This window comes from Schistocerca americana, chromosome 3, assembly GCF_021461395.2.
Source record: "Schistocerca americana isolate TAMUIC-IGC-003095 chromosome 3, iqSchAmer2.1, whole genome shotgun sequence".
Taxonomy (NCBI): Eukaryota; Metazoa; Arthropoda; class Insecta; order Orthoptera; family Acrididae; genus Schistocerca; species Schistocerca americana.
Window position 1 is genome coordinate 148,609,421 of NC_060121.1, and position 13,797 is coordinate 148,623,217.

The 13,797-nt window shown below is 39.9% G+C and overlaps 1 protein-coding gene across 2 annotated transcripts in view; it reads right to left on the bottom strand.

Annotated features, from left to right (window-relative positions):
* The window catches only part of LOC124607088 (NADPH-dependent diflavin oxidoreductase 1), a 76,698-nt gene that overhangs the window by 37,631 nt on the left and 25,270 nt on the right, over window positions 1–13,797 (bottom strand). For both annotated transcript variants that reach the window (XM_047139277.1, XM_047139278.1), the window contains exons 5-6: window positions 12,724–12,960; window positions 3,907–4,161 (exon numbers count right to left, since the gene is read on the bottom strand). In XM_047139277.1, coding sequence (XP_046995233.1) covers window positions 3,907–4,161; window positions 12,724–12,960 — 492 coding nt within the window. The remainder of the gene's footprint in view (window positions 1–3,906; window positions 4,162–12,723; window positions 12,961–13,797) is intronic.

A 13,797-nucleotide genomic window follows, 5' to 3' on the forward strand; every position in this document is an offset into this window, starting at 1 on the left:
CATAAAGATGATACATTGAGTCACAGATAGTCACAGACAACACACTGTTACACGTGTGGCTAGAATGCAACTCTCGCATTGAGTAAAAGCACCAATCTGCAGTGGAGGGGGAGCCATAACAGGGTACGGGGGACAGGGGCGGGGGCGGGGGGGGGAGGGGGGGGGTGCGAGAGAAGAGCACTGTCTGGCAGAGCATATAGCACTGTCTGGCTGTGGAGCAGGGAGCAGGGTGCAGACAGGGCAGGGGGGAGACAGTGGACCTGAAAAAGAGAGGAGTGGAGCAGGGGAGAAATTCTCACAGCTGAACATTAAAATAAAGTTTTAAATTTTCAGTTCTTATTACAGTACTGAATATCAATATTGGATTTTCATTGGTCGTCTATCCAATTAACTGACGCATTAGTTTCAGCATTTTTTTATGTTCATTTCATGGCTAAAAATCATAAAAGACAGAGCTTTGACTACAAGGCCTATCTACAATGAAAAAAAAATGTGAAAAGAAGGGCACTGCATGCTTCCTTGTAATACCAGATTTTATTTAGTTTCAGTCTGTTACAGTATCTACACACGTTATAAGAGTGCTTGTGACACTAGTAACAATTTCAGAATATATTTATTGTGGATAGATTCTTGTAATTATGTGTCTTAAGTTTCAAACAGCACAAATCAAACATATGCTAGCAGAATTAAAGGCATTGCTTTTTTGTAGAATGGAGTTCTTAAAATCACAGTTATTGTAGCAGTGAATAGACTCATAGTAATCACATAACAAAATGTGAATGAGTCATTCTCTCCCCGTGTATCTTAAGACATTTCAAACAGATGCAAGACATGTCACAGCACAGGCAGACAGCTGCAGCAGTACCGCAAGCAGGGTGCTTGATGCAATGGGGTGCTAAGTTGACAGGTTGGCCTGTCAGCTCGCTGGCTCGCCTGGTAGTCTGCGCTCAGCCTGCTAGTCCGGCAGGCCCGGTAAAATGGCCCACAACCCATAGAGGTCATGCTGCAAGACACGGGCTGGGCAGGCTGAAACCAGCACCGTGCATTACTCTACTGTACACCACAAGCATCACACATTGGATCGTCCTTATGCTGAAGCATAAATCCCACAAGTCATAGGGCTGTGTCCTATGTGAAGACGAGTGAAAAGGACCTCGTCCCATCTGCGTGCCTCGAAGAGGTACGCCATGGCCATGTTGTGTACTTTACCAAATGCAGCTTATTGTCTGTCACTCATATTTCTATACACATTCACCGCCATTATTTAAGGGTTCATTATATTTTTTCTTGAGGTTAAAATTCCCATATATCGGCTGCTAAAAGTCCACTAACCCATTTGTTCACTGTATTCTGCATGTCATCTGTTGTTGTTGTTGTTGTTGTTGTCTTCAGTCCTGAGACTGGTTCGATGCAGCTCTCCATGCTACTCTATCCTGTGCAAGCTTCTTCATCTCCCAGTACCTACTGCAACCTACATCCTTCTGTATCTGTTTAGTGTATTCATCTCTTTGTCTCCCTCTATGATTTTTACCCTCCACACTGCCCTCCAATACTAAATTGGTGATCCCTTGATGCCTCAGAACATGTCCTCCCAACCAATCCCTTCTTCTATTCAAATTGTGCCACAAACTTCTCTTCTCCCCAATCCTATTCAGTACCTCCTCATTAGTTATATGATCTACCCATCTAATCTTCAGCATTCTTCTGTAGCACCACATTTTGAAAGCTTCTATTCTCTTCTTGTCCAAACTATTTATCATCCATGTTTCGCTTCCATACATGGCTACACTCCATACAAATACTTTCAGAAACGACTTCCTGACACTTAAATCTATGCTTGATGTTAACAAATTTCTCTTCTTCAGAAACGCTTTCCTTGCCATTGCCAGTCTACATTTGTCTACATGTCATCATCACTTCCAAAATATTTCCTGCCTAGGAACTCATTGTACTTCATGAACAGGTGGCATGCACAATTCCGTTCTTCAAAACATCTCTTATGAGTGGCAGACAGTTGAGAGAAGTTTCATCATGCACATTTCTTCATCCATTATTGAACATTTCCCATCACTTTTTCACATTTTCTTCATTCACTAATAGGGTGCTATACAGTTTGATTGGTTGCTAATACATTTCAACTTCTAAACATTCAAAAATAGAACAACATATCCTTTGCAGAACTTCGTATCACAGATTTCACTTATCAGATAAAGCACAATAACAACTTGTAAAATACAGGAAAGGCATCCACCCATGCTCTGGGAAGTGATGCATTGAGCACAGAAACATGCAACAGAAAACAGCACCCACACCAATCCTTGAGCACCAGCCCTTTGTTCGGCAAACACACACACTCACTCTCTCTCTCTCTCTCTCTCTCTCTCTGTCACACACACACACACACACACACACACACACACACACACACACACACACACACACACACAACTGTACAGACATCCAAATGCACACTTCTGTGGCCATGGCTAGAAGTCCCTTCCATGGAGCAAAGCTACCATGGCCATTGCCCCTGTAGTAATGATCAGTCTCTCTCCAAATGTACCAAGGAACTCCCTGAGGCCTTCAAAGATCAAAATTACCCTCCCAATCTTGTTCAGAAACAGATCTTTGTCTTATCTCTCCACTCACCTACCATATCCTACACTCCCATCATCTGGCCACGAAGGATCCCTCTCATGACTCAGTACCATCCAAGACTGGAGCATCTGAATCACATTCTCTGCCAGGGTTTTGACTACCTCTCATTGTGCCCTGAAATGAGGAATATCTTACCCACTATACTCCCCATCCCTTCCATAGCAGTAGTCTACATCCTACTGAACCTATGCAATAATCTTGTCCGTCCTCACTCCACTCGTTCTCCCAGGAATAGACCTAGATGCAAGACCTGCTGCACACGTCCCCTCACCGCTGCCGCAACCGCCACCGCCACCTACTACAGTCACGTCGCAGGGATCTCCTACCCTACCAGTGTCAGAACTACCTGTGAAATCCAAGTGATTAACAAAATAAGCTGCAACCTCTATGCTGCTTTCTACACGACTACAACAACTCAAAGGCTGCCTGTCCACATGAATGGCTGCCACCAAACCATGGCCAAGGGACAGCTAGGCCACCCAGATGCTGAACATGTTGCCCAACATGATGTGCCTCACTTGATGGAGTGCTTACCAGCCTGCACCATCTAGATCCTTACTCACTGTACAACGTATCCTTTGTCCTGCAATACCTCTGGACTTAACCTTTGCCAGTAACAGTCCTCCACCTACGTATCACCTTTCCTGGTCTCACTCCAGCACTACACACGCCTTCCATTCTGTCAATGCAACAACTATTCCTTTCCCCATCTCTACTTCTCTCCTCTCCTCTCTCTCTTTCCTGCCCCCTCCCCCTACCCCAACACAGTGCCCCAACTTTGTAACAGCAGCTCTTTCCTGTTCCCACCATGTTCCTGCATGCTCTAACAGGCAGCACACCACCTTTCCCCACCCCTACCCCCTAGTCCCAGGTACCACTCATCCTCTTCCACACCCCACAATGCCTCCTTACCGCCGCCGCTGCTGCTGCCACTGCCACCACCTACTCCAACAGTTGTATCCCGCAAACTGGCCACTGCGGCAGAGACAGTGGGCATGTGTGTTTGAGTAATGCTTGTGTGAATGTGTGTGTGCTTTCTATTTCCAAAGAAGGCTTTTGGACCAAAAGCTTAATTGATTGGAAGTCTTGACTTTGTGCAACTCAACATCACCTCTATGTGGTGAGTAGCAATATATCCTTTTCATAATATTGTTGTGATTCCAACCTGGACATTCCATTGTTTAAAATAATTGTGTAATTTTAACACATTAAACGCAAGGTTAAAAACTTATACAATATTTCACTTACATGGGGTGAAGAAGCTATAGAGAATGCTCTCGCTTTAATAGGTGTAAAAAGCTCAAATAAATAATCGAGAGGGATTTTTGATGAAGTATTGGGAAAGTCCTGCAAAACTTCCAACAAAGTTCTCCGAGGACGATTACAGTAATTAAATAAGTCTTCCTGGCCTTCTGAAGATGCAAATTCCTCCAACTTTTCTTTTTCCAGCTCTAACTCTGCAAGAAATGCCATCAGCTCAAAGAAGTATCGCCTGGGAATAGCCTGCAAAAAGACCAACTCTTTGTTAAATAAATCTGCATATATAACACAAGGTTTATAGTTATAACAGGTACTCTAATGTGCAAGCCACAAAATATCATTTTTCAGCTTTTTGACACAAGCAGAATTGTACGTTATTTTCAATCCTAATAGATTAAAAGTTTATTGAAACAGTCGTACAATAAACATTAAAAACATTTTGATGCTATATTGAAAGCTTATAAGGAAATTTCCAATAATAGGTAAAATAATGTATATGTGTTTCACAAGAATATACCACATTAAGTGATAGCTGGATTAACACTAGTACATTTCTGAATGAATTTATGTCACCTTTGAAGCCACATTTCCCAAAACAAGCAATTAGAAACAGTCACGTAAGCACTGTCAATAAGTCATGGATCACTGCAGGGATAAAAACATCCTGCACAACTTGTAATGATCCAAAGAAATGTCAGCGCTACACTCTTTACTGTAGCATCCTAAAGAAGGTAGTAAATAAGTCAAAAAACATGTGCATTAAGTCTGAAATTGATAAGCTTGACAACAAAATAAAAACAATATGGAATCTAATAAAGTGCAGGGGAGGGGGGGGGGGGCACAGGACACCCATTGAAATTAAACAAAGTACCAATATTGTAAAGAAACCAGAAATGGTTGCAGAAATCTTCAGCGGGCACTTTTCGTCAGCAGCAGATAAAACAGTCTGTAAAGGTTCTGTGGACGAGTCACTGGCTCTTCTACAGAAAGATATCAGTAACAGACCCCCACAATTATCCTTACTTCATGTTACAGTAAAAGAGATTGAAAGAATTATTACCTCATTAAAAAATAAAAAGTCTGTTGGTGTGGACAATATTTCCTGTAAAATAGTGCAATAAATATATAAGTCCAGTCTTATGCAACATATTCAATACATCTCTGCTAGAAGGAATAGTCCCCGACAGGATAAAACTAGCTGTAGTGACACGACTCTTTAAAAAAGGTGAGAAAAACAATGTTACAAACTATTGCCCAATCTCCCTCTTAACCATCTTTTCAAAACTTATTGAAAAACTCATGCACAGGTTGATTGTCAATCATCTTAGCTTCCACAATATCCTAAACAAGAGTCAGTTTGGATTTTGTGCTGTTCTTTCTACAGAACAAGCAATATTCTGTTTCTCCAGACAAGTTCTGGAAGCCATGAACAAAAAAAGTCTCCAGTAGGTATTTTTTGTGACCTCTCAAAAGCCCTTGATTGTGTAAACCATCTAATCCTTTTGAAAAAGGCAGAATATTACGGTTTGGGTAGTAGCATTGGTTCGTGGCTCCAATCATACCTAAAGGACCAAAGCAGACTGTGATGCTGAATAGCTCATCCAGAGAACCTGCCTCATCTGAGTGGGGCTCAATAAGTTGTCATGTGCCACAAGGATCTGTTTTGAATCCCCTGCTATTTCTCATCTTCATTAATGATCTCCCACTTTGTTCTGATACAAACAGTAAATTTGCTCTTTTAGCAGATGACACTACAATTCTAACCGACAATTTTACAGACAACAATCTTGAACAAACTACGAATAAAGTTTTCAATGATATTGTAAACTGGTTTTCTTCAAATGATCTTTCACTCAATACAGATAAAACCCTTTATATGATATTCCCATACTCCACAAAGAAATTTGGAAGAAATTAACATTAAGTGCAGACATCAAGAAATACAAAAAGCTGTGGTTACAAAATTCCTGGGTGCTTATATAGACAGCAAATGTAACTGGTCAACACACATTCTTCACCATTATAAAACACTTAGCTCAGCAATATTATCACTACGGGTTATTGCCTCAGTGGTTGAAGTAGACACCATTAAGGCTTCGGACTTCGGCTATTTTCATTCATTAATGTCATATGCTATTATATTCTGGGGAAACCAACCTCTTGCAAAGAAAATTTTCACTGAAAAAAAAAAAAAACCAACAACAACAACAACAACAACATTAGAACAATGAGTAGTGTCCATCACAGGCACACTTGCAGGCGCTTGTTTCGAAAGATGAGGATCCTTACCACCTCCTCACGCTATATCTTTTCCTTGTTGCCTTTGTCTGTAAAAACCCTTCTATCTACATAGATAACATCCAATTTCATGACTATAACACAAGAACCAATAACAGTCTGCACATTGAACTGAAAAGCCTCACTATGGTCCAAAAAGGAGCTTAGTACTCCAGCATTAAGCTGTTTAATGCTCTCCCGCTACACATCAAATGCCTTCACAAAAGATTGCCAGCATTCAAACAAAATCTCAAGGAGTACCTGATAGAGAAATCTTTTTATACAGTTGATGAATATGTGAAAGAAAATGTGTATAATCACTAAATTAGTAAATGTTGTAAACTTATTATAATTAATTTTATTCTGAGTACTATCACAGGCATATGAAAATTATTTATTAGTATTTCCTTTGGAATATTTAGTTTATCTTTACTCCTGTATATATTACACATCCTTAACATGTGAAACAAAAATGTTCTGTTAACTGAATGTGCTACTGTTTAGCTGATATCTTATTTACATTGTATCTTTTATTTATGTAAGATATATTTCAACTGTGTACAATCTGATACATTCCTATCACAAATACATTACTCATCCTTAACATGTGAAACACAATTTTCTGTTAATTGATTGTGCTGTTGTTTAGTTGATTTTTATTTACATTGTATCTTTTTATTGTATTTATACAAGTTATATTTGAATTACGTAGAATCTCACACGTTCCATATCCTTGCGATTCACTCGCTACCAGGATCTACAGGACATGAAATGAAATAAATATTCATCTGACATTCCAGCCAGTCAGTCACATTACATTCACAACACATCATTCTGTAACTATGCTAGTGTGCAATAACAGAAATAGTAATGTATAGCTGAGGGTAGTCAAAACTGACAGCACAAACATGAATTCGTGTACTGAGTTCATGAAATGGAACAGAGTGAGAAGCACAGTACTGCAGAGCTATTGGCAAGCAGTACCATATTAATCAACTAACTATAAAAACTTGCTGACAATGTGCCACACACAGCATCACTCACATCTCATACACAATCAGCAGCAGTAAAAAGTAACCTGGTGTAGCAAGCACACCAAGCGAACAGTTTTACACCATTCTGGAAGATACAATGGCTGTCCAGTACTATTTTAGTACAGAAAGAAAAATTCCAGGTCTGGCAATAATTAAAAAACACAATCCAAGCTTTAGAACTGTTACTTCCTTCCTCAGAGAGGAAAATGGGATAGGATGCGGATGGTTACAAAGTGAAGGGAGGGTAAGGGAACAGAATTATTTTATAATTGTAAGATGAATAGGTAGAATGACTGTACCCTTGACATTTTAACTAACTGATAACATGCTCAGTGACATGAAATATTGTTAAAATTAATTAGTTATGTATTTAATAGTACTTTGCATTTGGTTTGTGAATTCTTTTATGTTCAAGGTGCTCCAGGATGTCATGAAGGACACCCGACTGCCACCTGACGTGCTTACATCATCAGAAATGTGTGTCCTGGCAGTTGCAGCACAGTGCATTACATTACTGAGCTTTTCCTGTAGGAAGGTCTGCGATACCGAGCTTGCCAAGAATGAAGAGCTTCTCTGAGGCGTGACACACAGAAGAATTGGGTTGTCATTAATCAGACTTTGAATAGCAAGTACATAATTGGACAATTGGAAAAGGCTTTGTTAAACCTGGTTACCCAATTAATAAATTTGTCAGTTGTGAGAAATGTATTCCCCTCCGTACTCATTCCAAAAGTAACTATTTAGTATAAAGGAAGATTGCCTTCAGAGTGAGATTTCTGTTGAGGAATTTCAATTCCATGGTCAATAAAGCTGACAGTAACCCTTGCAGCAGCTTAGTCAGATACAGGCTGAGATGGACTCCACTTGTGAAGTTGACTAAACATGTTCCACCCTTGTTTTTATCTTTTCTTGTGCTTGTAACATATGAGGCCATCTCAGCAAGTGGTGTGAAAGGCCAGCTCCTCCTTTCTAATCTTCTCCAACCTATCCCTTTTTTCTCTCTACGGAAGAAACCAACAGTTCTAATAGATAGGATGGATTTATAACACTTTTATGCTTGTCTATTTGCAGTACTTAATTTCCACCCATTGAGCAGCCACACTGTCTCACTGTAGTTTTATAATTTTCTCAAGTGAATTTTCTTTCTCATACAATTACTCCATTCACAGAAATAATTAAGCATGCTGCATGGGGCTAAAGATTCTTCAGTGCAGTGCAGTGTCCACTGTACAGGCTGGTACCTGTGCACATGTTATACAAGGTCTGTTCAAAATGTGGTGTCACCGCCAGACACCACACTTGCTAGGTGGTAGTTTTAAATTGGCCGCGGTCCATTAGTACATGTCGGACCCGCGTGTCGTCACTGTGTGATCGCAGACCGAGCGCCACCACAAGGCAGGTCTCGAGATACGGGATAGCACTCGCCCCAGTTGTACGGACGACGTAGCTGGCGATGCACACTGACGAAGCCTCGCTCATTTGCAGAGCAGATACAAGGTCCGGCAGAAAAACCTCCCCTTTAAGGAAAGCTAATAAAAACAAAACCAAATAAGGTAGAACAATTTTATTTATACTAAATAAAAGTACATATTATGCCATTTTAGAAAATACTCTTATGGTCTTACTTTTTAAATAAAACATCCCTTAAATGGCTTCCTGCACTGTCGACACACTGTTTGAGTCTTTCCCTGAAGTTATTCATTACTCTTTGAGTCATTTCAGGTGGAATAGCTTCAACCTCTTGTGTAATTGCTTCTTTCAGGGCTCGTAAAGACTGTGGACGTTGTTCATAAACTTTTGCTTTTAAATAGCCCCAAAGAAAGAAATCACAGGGCGTTAAGTCCGGCGATCGTGGGGGCCAGCCAATGTCTCCACGCAACGAGATCACATGTCCAGGAAACATTTCCTTCACCAATGCCAGTGACTGCCGCGCTGTGTGGGCTGTAGCACCATCTTGCTGGAACCACACGTTCTCTATTTCACCAAAAAGCTCCCTTAGTTGCGGTTGGAGAAAGTCGCGGAGCATGGCACAATAGCGTTCACTGTTGACGGTTAAATTCCTGTCATTTTCTTCGAAAAAGTAAGGACCGATCACTCCGGAATTGTAAACAGCACACCATACTGTTACTTTAGGGCTATGAAGTGGTCGTTGATGAAGTTCTTGGGGATTGTGTTCACACCAGTACCTGCAATTTTGGCTGTTCACTGTTCCGGCAAGGTGAAAGTGTGCTTCATCAGAAAAAAATCACAATATCGTTGGGACGAATGTTCCGAAGAAGGTCTTGGCACAAACTTACACGGACACCACAGTCTCGTTCACTCAGTTCCTGCGTAGTTACAATTTTGTAAGGATGCATTTTAAGATCTCGATGCAAGATTCTTCTCACACTTCGATCAGATATCCGTAATGCTGCCGCATGCTTTTTAGCGGATCGTCGAGGAGATTGTTGAACTGAAGCTCTAACTGCATCAACATTTCCGGGGCCTGTTGCAGTCCGTGGTCGTCCAGGTGGTTTCCTTTTTAATGCGGAACCTGTCTCACGAAAGTTAGCAACCCAAGAATAAATTGTTTTCTTATCGGGAACAGGGTCCCGTCGTCCGAGCGCAAAGCGAACGCGAAAAGCACGTTGAGTATTAATAGGCGATTCACCATTTTGAATAAAATCTTCCACTACGAAGGCACGATGTTCACCAGATCACGCCATGGCGTACACTGAAAACGGCACATAGGCAGCTACTTAACGACGCGCCCCCCACCACTCTGCTCCTTCTACTGTCCGCTGCACGTTACTTTGGAATCGGGGAGTTTTTTATGCCGGACCCTGTAGTTAGAATAGCCTTCAGCTAAGTCAATGGCTACGACCTAGCAAGGCGCCATTAGCCTTACATAGCTTGTATCTAAAGAGTCTCATTTGTATCGTCAATAGCAATGTACAACAAGGATGGATTAAAGTTAAGTATTCCAAAAGCTACGTACTTTTCTTTATAGCATTCATTACGTATCCCGTTTCAGACCTCACACCATCCTTCGTGTGTTTATAGCGTGCATTGCGGCCCCCTCAAATCACACTGTGTCAGCACTTCTGTCGACACATCACAAAAAATTCCAGAACTTTGTCCACAACATTTTTCTATGGTTACCTTTTACTTATTGTGTATGGTCTCCTTTGAAATACTCTCCGCCACAATTTATACACTGCTCCCAATGCCGTTTCCACTGCCAGAAGGTGTCTTTATGTGCCTTCTGCACAATAGTGTGAAGCGCCGCCTGCAAATTTTCTTTTATCTCGTCTATCGTTGCAAGTCTTCATCCTTTCAAATGGGGTTTTCAACTTTGGAAATAAAAAAAAAGGCCACAGGGGCCAAGTCTGGAGAGTATGGTGGATGAGACAGCATAGTGATTTCATTTTTTGAGGAATAGTCACACACCAACGAGGATGAATGTGTGGGTCAATTATCAAGATGCAAGAGCCGTGAATTGTCTCACCACATTTCAGGCTGTTTCCTTCTCACAGCATATCATAACATGACCAACTGAAATGTTACATCCTTCTGCTATCTGTCTGACAGTCAGTCTTCAATTGGCCTGCACAACTTTATTGATATTCTTGACATGGGCCCTGTCAGTATATGTCAAAGTGCATCTTGAAGGAGGGTCATCTTTAACTTCTGCTTGGTCATTTTTCAATCTTGTGAACACTGAGTATGACTTAAGCACCCATCAATGTAGGCTTCCTGCATCATTTGGTGTGTGTTTGTAAAAGTTTTCTTCAGTTTTATGCAAAATTAAATGCAGACACACTGCTCCTCTAACTCCGCCATCTCAAAATTTGCAAACTGTGCACTGAACATTAACTAACAGGTGTACAACAATGAAATTTCTGGCAGTTACACATTAAACACGGGCGTATACACAGTTGTCAACTGCTCCAACACACCACTGGCATGAAATTATGAATGTTCTGGAATTTCTTGAACAGACCTCGCATAGTACTAGTGATATGCAACAGTGCGTTCACAATGTCATGCTAGCGTCCTGAATGGTAATGATGCCTCTCAAGACAATAACACGTTTACCACCACATGTTTCTTGTGTGGGAACAGATGAAAAGGAAGGGCATCATCTTGGGTGAGACTATCATTGCATCATTTGCTGTGCCAGGCAAGTCTCGATCCTGCTGAACACTTGGGACTTTGTAGATAGGTGTCTCCTCATTCAAAAATTTCCTGACCTTTATAGAGACAGTGACTGTCATATCATACAAATGGAAGGCAAGCCAAAAGACTGCTTTGAACATCTCATTCCAACAATGTCATGTAAAATTTGTGCTCCATGGAAGATAAAAGGAGCATCAATATGTAATTTGCTGGGTCTTCACAATGTATAGAGGTTCCAAGAACAATTCAGGAGTTAAAGTTTCTCAGGATTGTAACATCATAAAACTACTGTGTGTCACACTGAATGGCACCTAGTTATTTAGTTAAACTGAGTTTGTTACACATGGATGACAGTAAATCAGTACCTCCAGAAGAGAGAGTAGTGCAGTTCAAGCATAATTCCTTTACTACGGAATTTCCACATTATTACTACGTAAATTGTATGGTGCATTACAGTAATGATTGAGCATTCTCTCTTAGTAGTACTACAGCCAATGATGTGAGACATTCTACACATTGTTACATATGGAATGAATGAACTTTAATTTTCAACACCTGAAAATAATGCACTTCATTCTTAACATTTTTAAAAGTTTCAGTTACCCAGAGACAATGAACTATTTCAAACAACTACTATTATGTCATATGTTTCAAACTTTCATTAACTAGCTGAACCCCAGTAAGTGCACATTTCTGCATCACAGAACTGTCTCTCTCTTCATTCAGCAGTTATTTTGCATATTAGGATTTTCTCAGTTAAGGATCTGTAATATATTTGTATATTTTATGTCATCATGTGCAATGTTGCTGGTGAGTTCTCACAACTGTTAATAACTGACTGTTTGCATCAATTCTAATAACATTTTCTGTCTGATTCTTACTTTTGAAATTTTCTTAGCATCAGTTTATGTGGAAATAATTGAGCTACCAAATGACTGGAGCTTATTCCATGGGATAACACAGATATACTTTTTTCCTGTCAGAAGCAAATATAATGTCTTCTCTTACTTCGAAACAGAGTGTGCACTATTTTTAAGTTTTCAGACATTTTAAAATGAAATTAGTATTTGACCCAGGACCTTGCCTTTTGCAGGTAATGATATTCCACTATCTACGCACAGTTCATGATTTGCCCTCACAATTTCAATCTGTACGGAAGTTCAAAATATAAACTCAAATGTTTCACTGTCAACAAAATTTTCTCTAGAAATTTCTAATTGACATATCCTGAAAATTGATAGAATATATTACCCCAATCACATTAGTGACATGCAGTGGTTTTTAACACTCTTAACTGTAAATTATTGAACTTCTAAAAGTAAGTAAATAATCTTACACTGAGGTCCAGAAACTGTTCAACACACTTCTTCATGCTGAATGGTTTCCTCAGCGGAATCGGAACTGGAACATCAGGACTCTTTTCTGTTACCGATACAATAGAATCTGGATCAAACTGCGGTAGTAATTCAAAGAATTTCTTTACATTTTCTGCAGAGTTATGTGGAGTTACCATTAAAACATCACCTGGGTTATATGTAAGCATCGATGTTGAAAGACGCAGCAGTCTCACATCCTGTTACACATTTAAAAAAAAAAAAAAAAAGAGAGAGAAAAGTCAAAATTAACAAACAATTATCTATGAGCTCTTAAAATTGCAAATAATTTGAATTAAAATTGTTAAATTAGTTTTAATACATAACACACAAATGTAAGCAACACAGACATAATATCTGATATCAGCAGAGCATATGCAATACAACAAATCTCACCTTAAAGTCTCGTAATAGCCACATGGATTCTATGTGTAAGCACCAGTCTACAAATTTTCACAGTAAAATGTTAATAAATTATTTCAGAGTATGAGGATGCTTATGCACACATTTAACACACCCTCTGAAATCAACACAGCTGATTCCCCCACCCCCACCCAGAGAGACCACTCTTATGACGTGCATCACAAAAGCTCAAGTAAGATTTTATTTATCAGAAAGAAAAAATTGCACTTCAAGGTGTCAGTCAAATGTAAATATAAACCAAAGTAGAACATTAAGTATTTGTTGAAGCTATAGTCTGATCTTTGACACAACATGAGTGGACAGCTTCGTTAACTTTTCCATGCTCTCTGTGTCACTAGAGCATCAGCAAATGAAATTAACTAGCTCTTACAAACACATTTCTCTTTCTCTGCCCTCAACTGAGCCAGCCCCAAAATTTATTTGTGTCTGCCATAATTGAGTACACAAAGTATGTTTGACCAGATCCAAAACAAAAATCTACAGTTGCTACGTTTGTAGATAAGCACCAGCCCTTCTCTATGAGAAACATGTGGTTTCCATCTAATGGCTGAAATTCAACAAACTGGTTAGGTGCAACACAACATTCTGTGCATCTACTGAATATTCTCACGGAT